The sequence below is a fragment of the Haliotis rubra genome, unplaced genomic scaffold (genome assembly GCF_003918875.1).
Source record: "Haliotis rubra isolate DU_JTF1 unplaced genomic scaffold, ASM391887v1 Scf681, whole genome shotgun sequence".
Classification (NCBI taxonomy): domain Eukaryota; kingdom Metazoa; phylum Mollusca; class Gastropoda; order Lepetellida; family Haliotidae; genus Haliotis; species Haliotis rubra.
This window is the reverse complement of record NW_025767392.1, coordinates 167,967-190,559: the sequence shown is the minus strand read 5'-3', so window position 1 is coordinate 190,559 and position 22,593 is coordinate 167,967. Positions and strand designations below refer to the sequence as shown.

The window sequence follows — 22,593 nt, the reverse complement described above, 5'->3', positions numbered from 1 at the left end:
GAGACTGCACGTTCAATGAGTTTGCATCTAAATGCTAAGTTTGAAACAGGCCTGTAGTTTTTTTGGATCCTCCTAATCAAGGCTTGATTTCTTCAGATGTGGCCTAACTAGAGCTGACTTGAGTACACTTGGGACATAACCAGATGAAGTAGAAGAGTTAATAATCATAACTAATGTTGGTAAATATCAGTGAAACTATCAATATGAGTAAGAGGCGTGCCATCAAACATTTTTGGAGGAATATCAGCTTCATTCACAGCCGCAGAAGACAAAATCTTGTCCTGAATGTTCTTGGATCTTTTTGTAGAAATAATCCGAAAATGTCTGTGCTATTACTTCATTGTCATCAGATGTCGGAAGTGTCGATTCAAAGTGTTTACTCAAGATACTGAACAAAAGTTTGAACAGCAACTTTGGACTTGACTCGTTGGCTTCAATCTTAGAATTGAGATGTTGATTTGTCTGATGACCGTTGTTGAGTGATTTTGGGCTGAAATATACATTTGGCGATGAATCTCCAGGAAAGATTGTTTTCCATCTGCGTTCTGCTTTCCTCTAGTCTTTTTTCGCTTGTCGAACTTCAGGTGTGAAGTCCCAAGCAGATGTTTTAGTGACTGGTATGACTCTGTCCTTAACTGGTGCATGTTTGTCTATATAGCAGCTCAGATAGAACTCTATTGTATAGCAGAACGAGACACTCAGCATCAGATGGTGGCTAAGTATAAGGTCTTAGTTTACCAAATTGTCTTTAAAAGTATCCATATACAGAAAGCCCATGTTCCTACAGCGAGTAATCTTCACATTTGGACTGGGTATTGAGAGGTCCATGCTCACAAAGATATGGAAATGGTCAGAGAGCTGTAGATCCTATACAGGTACACAACTGACACACACGCGTCTGAAGTACGGGTAACTATCCAGTCAGAGTGTGTCCACCTCTGTGGCTTGCCTCGGACACAAGTTTACACAGTTGTGGACTTCAAGGAGATTAATTATTCCTTTAGTGTTCATGGTTATCCTTGTTGTCAAAATGGAAATTGAAGTCGCCTGCAATGATAATAGCTACTTCGTCAACTTTATCCAATCTGTGCCGAGACGGTGCCGAGCAGTAATTGCTGCCAATGGTGGCCATACAAAGAACTGACTTTGACGCCATCTTGTGGACTCAGAGACACAACAGTAAAGGCTTTGTCTATAGAAGTTTGAATTTTCACCTTTTAACCATTGGGATTACATGAAATAATAGCTCTTATACTAATGCAAAAATTCTTCTAAAAAATGGGGCGGTGGGGTAGCCTAGTGGTTAAAGCGTCCGCTCGTCACGCTGAAGGCCCGGGTTCGAATCCCCACATGGGTACAATGTGTGAAGCCCATTTCAGGTGTCCCCGCCGTGATGTTGCTTGGAATATTGCTAAAAGCGGCGTAAAACTAAACTCAGTCAGTCTAAAAATGAAGGCTTTGCGTTTCTTCTTTTTTGAAGAGCATATTTATGGGTCGCAGTTTCATGTAAAGACCTCTTCTATAGTTGATAAACAGGGTAAAAGTATATTCCTTTTCATATTGATCAATATTCAGATGGAACCAAACATTTTTTAAACTCCTTTAACATATAAACACAAAAGAACATATGATTTGCTTTCATCAAAAACTTCGTCCCATAAGAGAAAAGCACACCGCACTTAATTTGTCCTCAAATTTTGTCTTCTAAATAATTTGTTACCTTGACATACTGAATGTTCTGAAAAGGCATAATTATTTTTTGTTGAACGAAAACTATTTTGTTGAGAAAAAAACTAAAACAAAAACAAAACAGAATTTACCTATATACCTAGCTGGTTCCAGTTTATAAAGACTTGTACAACCAAACATTTGCACTTTCACACAAGGTGAGCTATGTAGCCACTAAGTCTATTTCTGCTCACTAATAACAATAGCTAATTGGTTAAGCTGGTAATACCACTTGTCAACAACCCACACCAAGAGTCGCACATACAGACAGTTTTTGCCGTCTTCATGGACTTTTTCTCATCACGCTAGCCCGAGGGCAGCAACTTTAATCTCCCAACGCCTCCCTGCCACATGTCTACAACGCACAACAGGATCCCGCAGGTAGCTATAGCTGGATACTTGCTCATACAGCATGGGGTCTCCACGGACCGCTATTGTCATCGGGGTGATCGGTTGCGCTGTCTGTCTTGGACTAGGGGTAGGCATTGGATATTTAACCTGGTCAGACCCCCGGCCGAAGATGATGACGCTATCCCTATTCCCATCCCCGATTATCAAAAGAGGTAAGATTGTTTGAAATGTTTTCGAGATGGACACGCCTCACGAGTTGAGTAGCGGGTCTGTCACATACAGTACACGTCGCTGGCCTGGATAACTATTAATATGGATAAAAGCAGAAAAATATATTCAACTCAGACAGTTACTTCATTTAGATGTATATCCTGTGCAATATTTGTAGAAAATTCTGACTTCTGATTGATTGTGACTCACTGACAACTTTAAATGCATTGTATTAATGCATATGGACTTTAGGAAAACAACCAGATCTCTCTAAACGGAATCGGGTATGCTTGTTTGTATATCCATTGATGGCAACTTCCTTATGTTTTTAATGATTTAGTGTTATGGATGGGTTGTGGAGACCTCCAGTACTGTGGTCTGTGTTTACGTGTGTCTAGGGATTGAAGAATGCATCCAGTCATTTAACCGATTCAAATTAATATTTATAAACGCCAAGTCAGAAAGGGCTAGCACACAGGTACGCCATGTCGTTTAACAGTTATACATAGCCTGACATAGTCATGTTAAACATTTTAACCGTCTTTGTGTGCTGGCTTGCTGTGTCCCAGTTTGTCGGACTGTTATCAACGTCTCTACCATGAAATGTACTTTGCTGTTCAGAAGCGTGGTAAATGTCACAACCTGCATTTGACAAGCCTTCCTCGCGAAGTTGTGAAACATTTATCACAAGTTACAAGGAAGTGATTCACAAAAACATTTCTTACATGCTGTAGACAACACTGGGGTATTTCAGACCTGGCGTTTAGAAGTTGGTAGTCGTGCAGGTCAGACTGCCGTAATATAACCCTGTACATAAATCATACAACTTGGGCGTTACCGCGTACATGTGTCATAACATTGTGAACTAACCGTGTACATGTACCATACAGACGTTAATTAATAGTGTTCGTGTATCTTACAGCTGTGATATAACCGTGGTACATGTATCATACAGCTGCTATATAACCGTGGTAAATGTATCATACAGCTGTGATATAACCGTGTACATGTATCATACAGCTGTGATATAACCGTGGTACATGTATCATACAGCTGCTATATAACCGTGGTACATGTATCATACAGCTGTGATATAACCGTGTACATGTATCATACAGCTGTGATATAACCGTGTACATGTATCATACAGCTGTGATATAACCGTGTAATGTATCATGCAACTGTGATATAACCGTGGAACCTGCATCATACAGGTGTGACACAACCAAATACATGTATCATACAGCTGTGATATAATCGTAGTACATGTATCATACAGCTGTGATATAATCGTGTACATGTATCATACAGCTGTGATATAACCGTGTACATGTATCATGCAGCTGTGATATAACCGTGTACATGTATCATGCAGCTGTGATATAATCGTGGTACATGTATCATACAGCTGTGATATAATCGTAGTACATGTATCATGCAGCTGTGATATAATCGTGATATATGTATCATACAGCTGTGATATAATCGTAGTACATGTATCATGCAGCTGTGATATAATCGTGGTACATGTATCATACAGCTATGCTCGAACCGTACACATGTATCATGCAGCTGCTATATAACCGTGGTAAATGTATCATACAGCTGTGATATAACCGTGTACATGTATCATACAGCTGTGACAAAACCGTGGTACATGTATCATACAGCTGCCATATAACCGTGGTACATGTATCATACAGCTGTGATATAACCGTGTACATGTATCATACAGCTGTGACATAACCGTGGTACATGTATCATACAGCTGTGATATAACCGTGGTACATGTATCATACAGCTGTGATATAACCGTGTACACGTATCATACAGCTGTGATATAACCGTGATACATGTATCATACAGCTGTGACATAACCGTGGTACATGTATCATACAGCTGTGATATAACCGTGGTACATGTATCATACAGCTGTGATAAAACCGTACATGTATCATACAGCTGCTATATAACCGTGGTACATGTATCATACAGCTGTGATATAACCGTGTACATGTATCATACAGCTGTGACAAAACCGTGGTACATGTATCATACAGCTGCCATATAACCGTGGTACATGTATCATACAGCTGTGATATAACCGTGTACATGTATCATACAGCTGTGACATAACCGTGGTACGTGTATCATATAGCTGCTATATAACCGTGGTACATGTATCATACAGCTGGAACATAACCGTGGTCCATGTATCACACAGCTGTGATATAACCGTGGTACATATCTCATACAGTTGTTGCATTTCATAATTTTGGGCCGTTTTAACACGTTTCCTTACCTTTGCGTGCTGTTTTCGCTTAAGTTTACATTCCTTTCAGAACGAAACATTTGTTTGTCTTTTTATCTACTCCAGGAACTGGTGAATCACAATGTTGTGCTTGCTGTATCAGTGAACTCACGCGTCAGTGATATGTCGTACTAGTATTGTTTTGCGATGGTGGTCAGATCTCGCTGACAAGATTTCTTTTAAAGCTAAATTTGATTAATATACTCAATAATATATTCATCTGAGATTTGGGTAAGTGATTGGCAGGGTTTGATTTCAGAGATGTGAAATTTTTGATGATGTTTGCACCCGATGGAGTCTTCTTCAACTCAAGATTATCGTTAGGTGGCCAACTGCGTAGATCGACGCTTATGATATCAGCCATTGGATTGTCTGGTGAAGACACGATTACTTACAGACCGCCGCCATAAAGCTGGAATACTGTGAAACACTACAAACACTACATCAGAATGATCCTGGTTACAAGTTACATGCTACACTGTGTATGTAGATTGAGATCTAACTGTACATACATGCACATGTGATAATCACATGCTGTAAGTCGAATTAATGTGGGTGCCGACTGGGTCCTACCTGGGACTGTAGGAAGTAATAATCACCAACACATTAGGGGCGCTGGGTTGGCCCAGTGGTTAAAGCGTTCAGCTGTCAGACCCGGGTTCGATTCCCCTCACGGATACAGTGTGTGAAGCATATTTCTGGTCTCTCCCGCCGGGATATTGCTGGAATATTGCTAAAAGCGGCTTACAAATATACTCAGTCACCCACCAGCACAGAATTAAATTCCATGATATCGTGTAATGTAACAACAAGTCAACTAATTTGTATTGTATAGCTAATCGTTTTCATAAATATCACTTTTCCCGCGTGACATGTGTTCTCTAAATTAACAGCAAATATGAACTGAGGTACGTAAAGGCACAGTGAAGGTTCAGTGTTGTCACACAAGCCGACATAAAGTAACCTGGTTACGTATTCTCCACGACATGTGTGCTCAACTGCACATGACTTTTAAGAAATTATTCATGACAAATCCTGACACCTCGATTTCCACATATAAGTATATACTGTTCTTCTACAAAAACTCCATTACCTTAACAACTGCACGGATACATCGTTACCTTGCTCGAAATGAAAAACAATTCACAAATACACTTTTCATAAAAACAATATTTATAGAATATTTTATATGACAACTTCAAGAGGAAGGAAAAGTACTACCGACAATCGTCACGACGTACCTGATTGTGTTGTATTTGCCTATATATGAAAGTAGCGCGTTCGTGTAAACAGACTTTCTCGTATGTATGTGTCTACTCGTTCTTTATGTTTCTATTTTCAGAAAGGTATGTTATTGCGTGGTGCGTTTACCTAGAGTGGTTCACGTGTGTTTGTGATTTGATTTATACAGCTATAACTACATGGAGAGATAGGTATAACGAATCATACGATTATTACGTCTACATATTCATCGCCCTTTCACAAAATGCTTTCTCCCTCCGACAGGGAGTTTTTTCGCCCTTCTGCAAATTTTGTCTGAAAACGTGTGCTTCTACTCTTGTCGAGCAAGTGTTTGACTGAGGTACAGGCGCCTGTAGAAAAACGAGGTTCCATACATCTTTGAAGTTTCTAAAATATTATACATATAAAATGATAACCATTCTCTCAAGCTGCTAACAAGTGACAAGACGACAGTTACCACTAAATAGTCCGTCCACAAAATTGGCGGGCATATGAAAGTATACTCCTAAAAATTGACCAAAAAAGGTGACAGATGTTAATGTAGCGTCTCGAGGTTGAAAGACTGCAAAATCAAATTTCAAAACAAATATGATACCTATATTCCGTTGAATACCCATTTCCTGTTTCATTAATAGCCCCCGTCAAACATGGGTGTTGTATTTTCCCTTTTTCCCCCTTAGTAATCTGTTTCACAGTCCCTGAACAGTGTTATTTTGCCCTTCCTCCCAACCCATCTTTCACTGGGGCGGTGGGGTTGTCTAGTGGTTAAAGTGTTCGCTCGTCACGCCGAAGGCCCGGGTTCGATTCCCCACATGGGTACAATGTGTGAGCCCATTTCTGGTGTCCCCCGCCGTGATATTGCTGGAATATTGCTAAAAGCGGCGTGAAACTAAACTCACTCACTCACTCACTCTCTTTCACGTAAATTGAAGCAAGTCTACATTTTCCTCAGGTTCATCAATCCAAAATTTCCTCTCTCATCTGGACTCTTTTTCAATAAAACATCGTGTTTTTATCAAAATTATACACTTTGAGACACCAAGCGTCAGTCTATCAGTTTATGAGTTCCTGTCCTTTGTATTTGAAAGTTCATCTTTATAGGTCTATACACGCTGTGATATTTACAAACGCAATTCCCCAAAACAATAGTGGTCAGTGTTGACCAAGGAAGGCATCCAGTATGGCCAGTGTGGTGGTCACGTTACTGGCCATGCGTACACTGCATCCGTTGATGTTTCAAGTTGATGATGTTGACACAAGGAATTGAGACTGTAGCTTTCGCCGCATACAGCATTTGCGGGATGTTTACTCTCGCGACAATCCTCTTGTGTCAGGCGGGACAGAATGAAAATACTAAATTTTCAAACGCGTGTCTATTTAACTTACCATCGTATGTATCTGGTAAACATGCGCTGTATCAGAATGTCCTTTGTAAACTTACAGTGTGTAGCGGTTTGCATAAACAAGTTACTGACACTACCCACAGATGGTGAATCGATATAGCGTGCCACGTCTCAGAGGCTCAGAAACAAGCATCACACTCATTGTTACATATTCATGTAAAGTAATTCTATCATATGTCTTTATGTTTTGCGTATATGAATGAATATTCATGAAGTTACATCCATGTATATCATTATTATCATGTGGTTGTACACGCAATGTACTCCGTTCTCGAGTAATCGGAATTTAATTTGAATTAAAGCTACGTCGGAGTTTAACAAGACCTTCTATATATATTGACGTACATAGGAAAATAGACAGCTGGTGTTTTGGGACTATTCCCATTAAAACCATAAATATTTTGCTAGCAATGTTGGAATTGGGTACAATATCTTTGGTGTTTTGGAACCACTTGCACAATGTTTGTGACAAGGCAGAATCAAAACACTTTTAAAATTACTGCTGTTTTAAAGAAAATATTTTACCAAAGAATCAGGTGAGTACTTTCTTTTGAACGTCAGTTTAGATTGAAATAATAATCACCGGGATTCGATTTTGTTTCTGATGAATGACAGCACCGAGAGGAACAAAACTGAGCTCGTTGCTGACAAAGATTGTTATACATGGTTTTATCTCAGGTATCAAGATATTTCCAAAACGATAACCAAACAAGGTATATTTTTGCAGTGCTAATAAAACATTGTTAAGGTTACAGATTACAGGTAAAGTTGCTGAAAAGATGGTACCAGCAAGGGTAATTTGCACTGTCGTCTATATTGAAGGAAGAAGGAAAAAACAACACATTCTACATGGCCGCCATCTTGAAGATGACGTTACGTCATTACCATTCAAGATGTTGTTACGGGAAGGAAGCAAAATACAGTCCCTGATAATTTGTTGGTTGTGTTTGTTGTTTCAGTTGCAACTCCAAATGTACTGAGGAGGCTAATGTAGCAGCATCATGCTCCCCCGAACTCCCCCGTCATTATGTGGCTAATCACCTGAACGGCCAAACCATCACCGTCGACGGGGTACTCGACGATGATGCTTGGAAGGAGGTACCTTGGACGGAAAACTTTATGGGTACGTCACGCTTTTTGACTGGTGGGTGTGACGTGACGCTATGTAGTCGGTGGGTGTCGCGTCTAGCTATATGACTGGTGGGTGTCACGTCACGCTATGTGGTCGGTGGGTGTCACGTCACACTATACGACTGGTGGGTGTCACGTCACGCTATGTGGTCGGTGGGTGTCACGTCACGCTACACGACTGGTGGATGTGTTTTGTCTGTGGTCGGTGGGTGTCTCGTCACACTATATGACTGGTGGGTGTTGCGTCACGCTACAAGACTGGTGGGTGTCACGTCACGCTATGTGGTCGATGGGTGTCACGTCACACTATATGACCGGTGGGTGTCACGTCACTCTATATGACCGGTGGGTGTCACGTCACGCTATGTGGTCGCTGGGTGTCACGTGACGCTGCGACACGCAAGGTGATCTGTGTTTTATGTGCATAATATATAAATGACTCATTTACTTCACAAAGTTTCTTTTAAGTATATGTCTCTCGTAGTCGTAAATAAAGCTGGAAAAGTGTCTAAAATGTAATGGAATTACTCAATGCTGTATATATGTATACATAATTTACAACTGCAATGTTGCTAGACATCCGGGGTCCTCAATTCCCAGCGCCCCCTGTTGAGACGAAGGTGAAACTCCGCTGGGACGACCAACTGCTGTATGTCGGCGCCTACTTGCAGGAACCTCACATCTGGGCAACAATGACAGAAAAAGACTCGCGAAGTAGGTAACAACACTAGACACAACCGACTGATTCCTGGGAAGAGAACAGCTGAAATAAGCTAATATCTTACAATTTCAGTAATTGAGGTTTTCGTGCATTTAAGTCAATCCTTCATTCTCATATATATGGCAGGAATATACAGGGTATATATGTTATCCTTTATCGGGGCGGTGGGGAAGCGTAGTGGTTAAAGCGTTCACCCCTCACGCCCAAGTCTAGGGTTCGATTTCACACATGAGTACAATGGGAAGCTCATTTCTGGTGTCCCCCGCCGTGTTATAGCTGAACTATTGGTAAAAGCGGCGTCAAATCAATCTCACCTACCCTTATCAGATACGCTCTCACGTGATTACAGTTCGCATCCTTCTCCTAAGTAACCACAGAGTGCTAAGGGAGGTAATAAGTTAAGATATGTTGTATTTTATTTAGACAGGAATACCAAACACATCCAAATGCAACGTCCCGCTTGTCCAGATCACATGCGGGTGTACTTTCTTCATTTGGAAGTGGGGCGGTGGGGTAGCCTAATGGTTAATGCGTTCGCTCGCCGCGCCGAAGACCCCAGTCCGATTCCCCTAATTGGTGGAATGTGTGAAGCACATTTCTGGTGTTCACCGTCGTGATATTGCTGGAAAATTGCTAAAACCGGCGTAAAACCAACTCACTCATTTAGAAGTATAACAGCCCCAACGCTACGTCGATACTGTAATAAGCCCGATGAATCGAGAGTGTTTATATACTAATGCGTTGTTTGATATAAACGCCATAGACTAAGTCGTTTAAATTGCCCTATTTATACTGTAAGATTTATGCTATGCTTTTACTGTCTCTCGTTAACTGCATATTGAGTGGCCCTGGCTGTTTTATGTTGCACATGTATTTTGAAGTGTTTAACTGTGGTGAGACTTCAGTGTATTTCGTAGAGGTTAAATTACATTTGTGACGTCATTCCATTGTCTGTTCGCTCCATTACTTTTCAGGAATGGAGCGATTTGTACCAGTTTTAAAATAAAACCTTCATTTTGTCACTTTGACATTTAATTTTGATAACAGAAATATTCCCAATACTTTGAATGTAATTTAAGTGGAAGGTAATATCCCCATTCCTTGTAGGGCCGAGGCACCTTGGCTCCATTATTTTAAGGAATGGAGAGTTACGAGGATATTACCCTACTTAAATTACATTCGAAGTATTGGGAATATTGCTGTTGTCAAAATTAAATGTCAAAATGACAAAATGAAGGTTTTATTTTGAAACTGGTACACATCGCTCCATTCCTGAAAAGTAATGGAGCGAACAGACAATGGAATGACGTCACAAATGTAATTTAACCGTAGGTCAGTCTGTCACGTTGCACACAGTAGTTGTCATTCGTGAACACTTAGGTTTGTTTCTTGACAAACATGCTGCTGAAACGTACAAAACCTACGTGACCAAACACATATATGTAATACAATACGTTTCTTTTTGAATTTCAGTATATCAAGAAAATGCATTTGAGGTAAGTCATATATTCAACGCTTCCGCTAGCCAATGTAGTGAATATTTAATCGAGTGAAATACGGAATTAGGCTGCGTTTCAAATTATTTAACTCATACACGTGTGTGTGTGTGCGTGTGTGCGTGCGTGCGTGTGTGCATGCGTAGCCATGACAAATAGACATTCTTTTATAGATTTGGTACTATGACACTGAGGTACCATGCCACAGTTTCAACATTGATACCACATAAACCAGGGTGCAGTTGTACAAAGCGATCTTAGGGCTAAGGTGATCGTAACTCCCATACCCTAACATAGACTTACGACTGCCGTAGCACCCAGGGTGCAGTTGTACAAAGCGATCTTAGGGCTAAGGTGATCGTAACTCCCATACCCTAACATAGACTTACGACTGCCGTAGCACCCAGGGTGCCGTTGTACAAAGCGATCTTAGGGCTAAGGAGATCGTAACTCCCATACCTTAACATAGACTTACGACTGCCGTAGCACCCAGGGTGCCGTTGTAAAAAGCGATCTTAGGGCTAAGGTGATCGTAACTTCCATACCTTAACATAGACTTAAAGACTGTCGTTGCGCTAAGGTTGTTTTGTACAACATCTGGCCGTGTGTTATCCCCTTAAAGCCGGACGCCAGGCAGGGTAACAAAAAGTACCATGCCTGGTTTGAGGCTGCCACACTCTATCCACTAGACCACGGAGGGAGTTATTAATGCAGTTAGTCCCATCACCGTCTACTGATGGTCGGAAAGCGTGACTCTAGTGGTCAATGTGGTTGTACCTCAGAGGCGTGGAAGGGGCGGTTGGGTAGCCTAGTGGTTAAAGCGTTGGCTTGTCACGCCGAAGACCCGGGTTCGATTCCCCACATGGGCACAATGTGTTAAGCCCATTTCTGGTGTCCCCCGCCGTGATATTGCTGGAATATTGCTAAAGCGGCGTAAAACTAAACTGAGTCAGTCAGAGGCGTGGATCACAAACAATGTTTCGTTCAGACTTGTAGGTGTATTCACTGTAATGTAATCTTTTTGACTATTATTGATCAAGGATCTTTGCTCTTTCAGGTGTTCTTTGATGTTGATAACAGTATGAGTATGTGAGTATCTTCTCAACAATATCCACAAAATGCGAAATCTGTGTGTCAATATTATTATTTACAAAGTTATTAAATCCACAATTATTACCAAACATGTGCCATTTATGTTACATGCTGGTGCTGCCGGTAGGCCAGAATATATCTTTTCGCGAACACCGGGTGTCATTACATTTTCAGTGATCCATTCACATAATTTTCACCGCCATTTTGCCTTTTGCGGATGAATCTGTTTGTGGATGATCGAGTCTGTTTGTTCTCTAGCGTTTACGTTTATATTAAGGGGGCGGTGGGGTAGCCTAGTGGTTAAAGCGTCCGCTCGTGACACTGAAGACCCGGGTTCGAATCCCCACATGGGTACAATGTGTGAAGCCCATTTCAGGTGTCCCGCGCCGTGATGATGCTGGAATATTGCTAAAAGCGGCGTAAAACTAAACTCAGTCAGTCAGTCAGTTTATATTAAGGGCCAGGAATGACCATGATGGAAATCATGGCCATGTTGAATTATTTAGATCCATATTTAGAAATCAATTTACTGCAAAATAACACTCACATGTATTTCCTGGCCCGAATATATAAATATCATCGTTCGAGCTCATTCATGTGCCATGTATGTTATAGTTAGGAATAGGTCGGACCATCCATTAAGAATATCTTGCCTACTATACTTACATTGGTACAGGTACAAAGAGATAGAGATAAACGCCCTGGGCACCACCTGGGATCTCATACTATCACGGGTAAGTCGGGTCAAGTGGGTTGATGACTTGTTGTCAGCGATTTGTCCGGTAATGTCAGTCTTCAAAAGTGGTAATGCTGTCCGTATTTTTCTGTGTTGCCGATCTCCTGTCGAACCCCGCGGAATTTTCATTCAGGCGTGAAAAATAATAAATATATTTAAGTGTAATAAATGATGTCATAAAAATACTCTTACTCATGCACGCTAAAAAGAAACGGGTCAGCTCTAGCGTTTTCACCCATGTTTATCATATTTTAAAAATATTTCCAAAGCAAAGCGACTCGATCTACATCATACATGAATAAAGACAATTACCAAGTAACCTAAATTTTCAAAATCAATATAATTAGTTACACAATTAGTGAAAACCGATTGTTTATTTTAACAAAAATCCCAAGAGGGCCCGCCCTCAGGCTAGTTGAGTCTGGAGATGGGAAACACATAACAAATGACGGGGGCCTAATAATCCTTTCTGTTTTCGTTACACCTCCCTGATCAAAAATGTTTCATCAGGTTTGGACCAGTAAGATGGTGTTTTCCGCCCAGAAGGTCTCGGTTGCCTGGGATGGCGGGAATGTGATCTTAAGTACACCGTGAACTCTCACTGTGATGAGTCTCGTCCGTTTCATGAATCAATTTACTCAGTAACTGCATAAATCTCCACATTATAGAGTCATGTTTATCAGGAATATTTTATGGAAATTTGTCGGATAGGATGGTCAATATGGCCTAGAGAGTGTCTCCTTGAGGAATATTTGTAAATAAGAATAAAGAAAAAGGCTTAGTAAGATGACTGGTTTGGAGTTGTATCGTTTATTAAGATGATGTACAAGTGTGAAGAGTGTATTGTTTGACAATAGGTGGACAGGACACAGGGGCCAATAAAACACCATTATTCTTCACATAGATCCGGGTTAGAATTGGTCTTCGGCAATCCTTGCTTGTCGTTCGAGCCGACTAAACGGATCGGGTGATCAAACTCGCAGACTTGGTTGACACACGTCATCGTATCAAAACTGCGTAGATCGATGCTCGTAATGTTAATAACCTATTGTCTGGTCGAGACCCGGTTATTTACAAATAGCTGGAATAATTCTGATATGGCATTGAACACTACAGTCCGTTTGAGTCAGAAACGGACCGATGAATTGCCATTGTACAAAATTGCCACATATATAAATACACATGTTTATCATTTACTAATACCCAACAGCTTTCATATATTTGAAAATTTTTCTCCGCCCAAAAAGTTCTTTAAGAAACTATTAAACATTTTGACACAGTTCACTATTTGTTACGAGGGAGGAGTGCAGAGAAAGGGGCCATGCGATTCCCAATAAAGGCATATTGTGATGCCCTAATCTTTGTGGCCCTTGTCGTATTACTGCAGGAATATTGCAGGAAGATGTGTAAAATCGTCCTTACTCACTCCCTTTTCAGGCGTACATGGACGGAGGGACTGGGGAGGACTGGGAGGGCATCCAACAGAAGGGGGTGTACACGGATGGGGCGGTGAACAACGCCACGGTTCCAGGTACCTGACATCCCGGTCAAATATCTACAGTGCCTTGTCAATAACGGCGAGAAAACCATTCCGATAACTGTAGGAAATGTCTGTTAAAAAACGGAATCCGGAAACCGAATATATCATAAACATTTGTTGCGAACACCTGGTGTCATTACGGATTTCTATTGATCAATTCATGTAATGTCTACGGTTGTTTAGCCTTTTATGACTCATGGAATCTGTTTCAATGGATAATTGAGGCTGGTTATTCCCTGGCGTTGACGTTTTAACTATATTAATCAATATCAAATAGTGATGATAACAGGTTATAATTACTTGGTGTTCGCCACAAGGTGGACGTACCCCGCCTCACGGTGGTCACAAACACGTGCATGGTAAACCGAAAACATCCGGAATAATTTATGAAACAGACATAATTTTTGTCAATAACGTGTTTGGGGCGTTGGGGTAGCCTAGTGGTTAAAGCGTTAGCTCGTCGCCCCGAAGACCCGGGTTCGATTCCCCACATGGGTTCAATATGCAAAGCATATTTCTGGTGTCCCCCGCCGTGATATTGCTGGAATATTGCTAGAACCTTAGATATTAAAGATATAACATTATTATTTCCATGCATCAAGTTTATACCCATATACGGACGTTTCATGCTTGCTTCTGAACCTTCAACGGTTTCACCGTTTGGCAGCTACATTCTGGTCCATCGAGATGTCCTTCCCTTTCGCCAATCTGAGTCAGAACACCAGCAGATCAGACCGCCCCCCTGTGGACGGAGAAATGTGGTTTATGATCCTTGCAAGGTATTGTATTAGGAGTAGACGGAGAGAGATGTGGTTTATAATTCTTGCCAGGTAGTGTATTAAGTGTGGACGGAGAGATGTGGCTTATGATAGATATCCTTTTAGGGTAGCGCATTCACTAATACGATGACGACTGCGTTAATGAGTATGTGTTCGCATAGGGGCAAGGATGATGGTCAGTGGATGAGAATGTTTATTCTACCAGGACATGAAAAATGCTTGAGAATGATTGGTCAAAACAGGATTAAGATATTTTTTTGCCAAAGAATCATTTCCTCTAAATGAAAACCTTTTTACACACAAAAACAATCTCGCGTATCAATCTATATGTATAGCCTGCATATAACAATGCATATTACTTCCGATATCGAAACATTATCACATGTTTTGGGCAACTAATTCCAAAATAGTTTTACTCAATCAGTTAAACTGTGATATTTGATATCAATACGGTCAGGCACTACATATATTTCTTTAATAACTGCCATAACATCACTTAAAAGTTATTCAAATTTGATAGCTTATGACGGAGTTATCTTTTAGCAGCATAAAACCATCTGTCAGACATGGCCAGGGTGTGTTCTACAAAGTAACCTCAGCGCTACAACATTATGTTCTCATTATTGCTGATCCGATCTTGTTTTTCACTTGCTTCTTTTCACTAAAACATAAATAAAACGAAATAATCTCTTTGAAATATGTTTGTTTTCATAAAACTGCATTTCACATAAAGAGCGGGACTTCTGTCAGCAATGGTGTTAATAGATTATAATATCTGACTCTTTCCAGGCCCAGATATGACGTGGAAGCGCTAACAAACGGGTCTTATCAACAGGTGGGTGTAGAATGTACATCCACGCTCTTTATGGGAATAAGATGAGACAGATATAGACATCTGTATACAGTAGCGCATACCCCGAAAGCTACAAACTGTGTTTTTCAAACCCTTTTGGGTTTTAGACGAATATTACACAAGTTTCATACTGTACATGATTTTGTTGCCTGTACAGATTGGGCACCTCTAAATGTATGGAATTACTGTATGTTTGTATTGACCTACAGAAACCCGGAACTGAAGCCTCTTGGTACTCATGGAACCCGACGGGAGCCGTCAATCTGCATCTACCAAGCAAGTAGGTGGTGGTCCTTGTAGAACTCATCCTCCACAATACAGGGTGTTTAATGTTAGGTGTGGTCCTTGTAGAACTCATCCTCCACAATACAGGGTGTTTAATGTTACTATTAGGTGGTGATCCTTGTAGAACTCATCCTCCACAATACAGGGTGTTTAATGTTAGGTGTGGTCCTTGTAGAACTCATCCTCCACAATACAGGGTGTTTAATGTTAGGTGGTGGTCCTTGTAGAACTCATCCTCCACAATACAGGGTGTTTAATGTTAGGTGGTGATCCTTGTAGAACTCATCCTCCACAATACAGGGTGTTTAATGTTAGGTGTGGTCCTTGTAGAACTCATCCTCCACAATACAGGGTGTTTAATGTTAGGTGGTGATCCTTGTAGAACTCATCCTCCACAATACAGGGTGTTTAATACAGGGTGGTTACATGTTAGGTGTGGTCCATCCTCCACAATACAGGGTGTAGAACTCATCCTCCACAATACAGGGTGTTTAATGTTAGGTGGTGGTCCTTGTAGAACTCATGCCTCCACACAATACAGGTGTGCTTAATGTCAGGTGATGATCCCTTGTAGAACTCATCCTCCACAATACAGGGTGTTTAATGTTAGGTGTGGTTCTTGTAGAACTCACCCTCCGCAATACAGAGTGTTTGATGTTAGGTGGTGGTCCTTGTAGAACTCATCCTCGACAATACAGGGTGTATGATGTTCCTGCTGCCACTGTAGATGTACAAAGAAAGCAGGTGGTGATCTTTGTAAACCCCATCCTCTACAAACCAGGGTATTTATTCTCCTCCCATGCAGCATAAACCGGTCATGCTAGAGTTGAGATATTACTCTGAGTATTCTCTGTGTGGGACAAGCTGACAGTCGCTGCTTTTGGTCGGTCACCAATAACGGACAGCTGTATTTCACGTGATCAAACACTGCACGACAAACAGCAGCTGAGCTACTTTCTGAAGGGGTTCGGTCTGTTGCATGGTAACGTCTCTTTGCGTAGCTTTAAGTGGGTATAAAAGCTACCTCCTCGCCGAAATTTCCCGTCATGCTTTAGTTTAAGTGCTCCTTTGTGAGTCACCTATTTCATACAGTCGGCCATATATACATTTATTACGTACGAGGGCGAAAATATCGGGGTTAATATTTTTCATACGATGCCCTAGGGCAAAATATCCCTTTGTCATGGTGAGGTGACGTCATGAACAATGCTATGACGTCACGTTTCTTCTATGACCTCAAAACCTCAAAAACCTTATGACCTCAAAACTGTTCAAGTCCAAACTTAAAACCTACTTCTTCCAGCAGTATCTCCCTTAATGTGCTCTAGTATCACTTCTGTACATATGTACATACTTGACACTGTAGCGCCTTGAGCATGTCTGTCGAGGTGGATTGGGCGCACATATACATATGCATTATTATTATCATCATTATTATGACGTTGCGTTCTACATAGGCGACGGCATGTAGCTAGCCTATGTTTGAAAGTAGATTTGGGTGTATTTTTCTCAATTTGACGACTTCGGTAATAAACAAATTACTTTAGCATAGCATGGGGACTTACACAAATACTTCGAGTTATCCGAGATTCGACAAAACCGTAAAGTGATGACTACAGAAGGAATACGCTGGCACAAATTTTCACTTCGAGACAACCGGACGTTCGGCTCAACAACGTTCCATACAACGGTGTTTGACTGTATGACTAAGGATACATTCTACTGGACAAAGCTATTCCCCTGTAGTAATATTTGTTCTCTTTTGTTTCAACACGACATATTTGACCAGGAACACAGTCAAACAGCCCCCTCAACTAACTACTGCTAACGTGACGGTATTAGCAGAGCCTGACAACCTTTAACAAAATTCAAATCCTGCCATCACGTATAAGAGCTTCGGACATTCTTTCCTAACAAAATGTATTTCAACTACAGATGGGGGCTCCTGTTCTTTGAGACTGACGCTCCGAGCGGACAGTCCAAGCCGGTGGTGGACAGCAAGCGATGGGTCACGTACCAGGCACTGTTTGATGTCTTCAATGCCCTGAAGGTGACGGGGCTGTCTAAATTCCTTAATACATTGTTGTACTGCCTATCTGTGTGGTTGGAGTGTGGTGTTGTTCTTGTTGGCAGTTATCAAGTCCTAGTACTGACTAGTTGAATAATCAGACGTGAAGATCCGGTTAGAATTAGTCTTCAGCAACAAATGACTGTCGTAAGAGGCGACTAACGGGATCCAGTGGTCGGAGGGGAGATCGGGTGAACTGACTCTCGCTGACTCTCCCAGGTTCCCTTTGACACCCCCCCCCTATATAAATATTGATCGGTCACGTATTTTATTGGCATATTTTATGTAGAAGCCATGTCGTGTAACTACAAATGGTCACCATGTATCCATTAATGTAGGAACATGTGTTTATATACGTCGTTACAGTCAGATATTATTCCAAAACATGCACATGCATACGATGAAAGCGTCACCATGCTTGGGCTAATTCTTACCGTACTGTCTCAAATAACCAACTATCCAGTCATGTGAATATGAGTCATTTATATGAGTCACAGCTGTAATATGTTGCCAAATTATATTTGCACAGAATCAATGTGTAGGATGATTCATGCATCGTTCATAACCCCCAAGGTCAATATATTTCAGTTGGCTCGTCACGCCGAAGATCCGGGTTCGAATCCCCACATGGGCACAATGTGTGAAGCCCATTTATGGTGTCCCCCGCCGTGATATTGCTGGAATATTGCTAAAAGCGGCGTAAAACCCAACTCACTCACTCACTCACTCAATATATTTCAGTAGAGGCGGCGATAAGGGTGTCGAATTTACCATTTCATCAGAGCATAGTTGCCATACCTAATCGACATAGCATAATGTTGTTGTTTTTTTCAAATTGTACTATTTGTATACCTTTCTCCGATTTCTGACTTTTACATAACCCCCAAAATACTTTAAAAACCCACGACACAATATATATACTACACAAACACATTTAAGTAATTAAATGTATAGACCCCACAAAAAACCCCACAAAACCAAAAACAAACAAACAAAAAAAACCCCCAAAAATATAACAAAAAAACAACAAAAACAAACAAAAAAACCCACAATAAATGATACCTACCTGTAAAGCCAAACCACGAGGACAAATGTGTAGTTATATACTTTCACACATTTTCATAGAGATGTATAAATTTGCCAGGTTTTGACAGACATGGCAGAGGTCACGGTAGTAATGCTACTGTTCTGCATGTTCCAGTCGTTCAAGGCGGAGAGAGGGACCTACGTCGACGTACTTACTGAACTTGACCTCCCTCTCTACGTCACCAGCAACACCTGTCTCACCACCGTCAACGTCACCCTCGCCGGCGACGGATTCAGCGTTACCATTGAATCGAAGAAGGAGCCTGGGGTCAAAGGCCGTATCAATCAGAACAGATATGTGACGTTTTCCAGCGATTGAAGAAGGTGTCTCCCGTCCAGCATACTGAATGATAGCAAAATAGTTCTTGATTATTCCGTCTTGGTATGCTTCTCAAGATAAAATAACTTGTTAGTTGTCCTGATGATGTAGCTAGAATTCGATTAAATAACAGGCCAAAACATTGTTAAAGGAACAGTGTTGTCCGGCACAAATGTCTTAGCAAGTTTAAATCACGATTTGTTTCCTGTACACTTTTAAATGTTTCAACATTTTTTAAATTTCATCCTTTTTCTATCATGCTAATTACACAGAAGCAATGTCTCCGTCTCGAATCTTATTAACATCGTATCTGAGTTATCACTGCAGTTAGGGGCGGTGGGGTAGCCTAGTGGTTAAAGCGTTCGCTCGTCACGCGGAAGACCCAGGTTCGATTCACCACATGGGTGCAATGTGTGAAGCCCATTTCTGGGGTCCCCCGCCGTCATATTGCTGGAATATTCTTTAAAAGCGGCGTAAAAATAAACTCACTCAATCACTCTCACTGCAGCTACCATCGAATAACAAAAGAAACTACCAGCCCCGGGGAATTGATCAAGATCAGTGTCCCTTTAATCATTTAGTGTATATGTAAATTAATTTGATTTTACTGAGATTGCCCCGTCTCAAAGTGGGCCCTTACTACATGTTCAAGATGGATAATCTAGAACTGACTATAAGGAATATTTCCCTTGTATTTATTTTTTTCTTGAACAGTCTATACATATATATTCTCAGCAAACATTCCAAATACGTCAAAGTTTTGTAGGTCTACATTCAAATATGACGTGTATTTTTTACAATATACTTAATTTAATACACAAATTTGAATGCAATCATGGATTATTAAGACATCTCTAACGATGGGTGTTGTTCAATTCTGCCACGGTGTCTGTGTCATGTGTGTCTGTCTGTGGCGTCATGAACGTATGACACATCTACATATACAACATGTCTCAACGTACGACCTTGTCTTAATGATAGCGAGTACAATGACAAGAAACACTTAATCACTTTTACAGCTTGACACTTTGTAATGCGCCATAACCGGTTGTTCTTGTCACTCAAGAACGTTAATGTTGGTTGTGAACTCTGTAGATAGGACACATGTCTAGACTTGAGTTGGACTCCTTTTGTTTTGTTTATCTTGGGTCTGGGAGACAGGCCTGAGGCGAGCGTGTCTACTAGCATACAGCCATGCTTCCTGAGTCTGGAGGACACGTTTGCCCGGGCAGTTGCAGAAACATATATGCTTGAATGTATCTCTCACTATATTTGACATATGTGCGTATTCCACCGTTATGACTTTATTTCTATATTCATAAATTAACCAATGCGTGATTCCCAATCTACCTCCACTGTGCGCAGTGCCCGTACTTAATTAATTGATGATGATGATTTAACGAGCGCTTCCGGAGGACGGATGTAATACCGTTACAACTTGATGTTATCGTGGAGTTGTTTACTTTAAGATTCTGGTTTGTTCATAATGTTTCTGACACTAAATGCCATTTTTAAACACAATCGTTAAATATGAGTATTGTGTTAAATATCAGGTTGTTATGACTAGGCCTAATGTGTGTCGATCTGTGTTGGTTTGGCATTCTTCTATTTACATAAAGGTCTTGTGTTTACAATATGCCTCTACTAAATGTACCTTCCTGTACCATAGTCTTCATGATAATAACACCCACAGCTTTTTAGGTAAAATCGTACCTGCTCTTTCAACGAAGATTTCCTGCTACCATGGTTACGACATTTAATGGTTTAAAAATGTTGTACGGCAGACATGTATGTCCGGAGCAATTACTAAATTTGTTGAAGCATATTTCTGGTATCCCCGGTCGTGATATTGCTGGAATATTGCTGAAAGCGGCGTAAAACTAAAACTCAGAACTCCTAAGTTTGACCTGTTGCATAGTTTTCATGGGGTTTTCAGATGAACAAAAATATTGACTGACCTTTGCATTTGCTTAATAGGATAGGTTACACCGGTGAGGCACTAAACTCTTATTTTTTGCGACCACCTGGTATCATCACACTTTGATATTGGTTCATAAACACATGCTTATGATTCAATATTTTAATCATAAGTAGTACTTCGATTGGACTTATGCCGACTCCGAGAAGCCTCGCTCCTGGGTCAGGCGCCGGTTACTTTTCCCCGTCTCGTTTATAGGAGCCGACCATTTTGAATGGGTAGAAATGTTTTATAACCAGAAATAACTGTTTGCTGGACATGATGGGTGTGTGAAAAGTATGTTTTGTAAATCTGTCTCTTAAACTATCTTCCTGCAAAAAAATCCAAAAAACATACACAAAAAAAAGAAAGAAAATGAAATGGTTGGCCCCTCATAGATTTCGCTATGATGCTTTTGCAAATAATAATCATCAAATTTCATTTTTGTTTACACATTTGTATACAGTTCATATATATTTTTCGAATAAATATCAAATGATACGCTTTGTAGTATGGTGTATTTTTGTTTCATCTCTTTAACCGCTGGAGGTTCCGGATAAGAATATATATATATAGTTCCCTAGCAACCGAAGCTTGTCTGCCATGGAGATTCGGGACAGGAATACAGGCCCCTAACAACCTATTTTTGTCTATCGGGGGGATTCCGGATGAGAATAAAAGTGCCTAGCAACCAATACTAGTCCGCCATATTAATTATTCCGAATATAAACATGCATAGGTCCCTACCAATGTTCATGATGCCAGTGATGTACTGGATGGTGTGGATATGCCGAGATTATAATATTATGGACCGCCATCACCCAACTGGGATTTTGCCAAGTAGCCTACTGCGTATAACAAAACACGATCTTTCTTTTCACATTATAACTCCTCACAAAATTAATGATTTTCACCTAATACTATGGTGGCTGATTCGGGCCATTGCTTTATGGTGTGGCCCAAATCAGCCACCATATAATACAATCTGTAACATTTTCATTATGTAATCAGAGGAGCATTGAAATGCGGCGGTAATTTTCCCCAACAAACGCATCTTGTAAGAAATGTCATGATAATTTTACGTAAGCTTCACTGACTTTATAAGACGAAGAATAGCGATAAATTAGTATGGGAGTGAATCCTAACTGCCTTACAGGCTAGAAAACAGTGGAATTCGGGATAAAAAGAACTAGCCCCGTGCAAGCTATGCATACCATGGTACCTCTGCAGGGCGGGACGTTGCTTACAATATCAAACATTGGTTACGGACAGGATTGGATTATAG

At 40.8% G+C, this 22,593-nt stretch overlaps 1 protein-coding gene across 1 annotated transcript; it reads left to right on the top strand.

Annotated features, from left to right (window-relative positions):
* Window positions 1-1,957: 1,957 nt before the first annotated feature.
* LOC124258077 lies at window positions 1,958-21,818 on the top strand. Its single transcript, XM_046692149.1, has 12 exons — window positions 1,958-2,291; window positions 8,205-8,368; window positions 8,953-9,090; window positions 10,571-10,593; window positions 11,651-11,682; window positions 12,362-12,419; window positions 13,859-13,952; window positions 14,629-14,740; window positions 15,530-15,575; window positions 15,803-15,873; window positions 17,814-17,928; window positions 19,148-21,818. Exons 1-12 carry the CDS (start codon window positions 2,080-2,082, stop codon window positions 19,349-19,351), a joined length of 1,269 nt encoding a protein of 422 aa, XP_046548105.1. The 5' UTR covers window positions 1,958-2,079; the 3' UTR covers window positions 19,352-21,818.
* The last annotated feature ends 775 nt before the right edge of the window (window positions 21,819-22,593 follow it).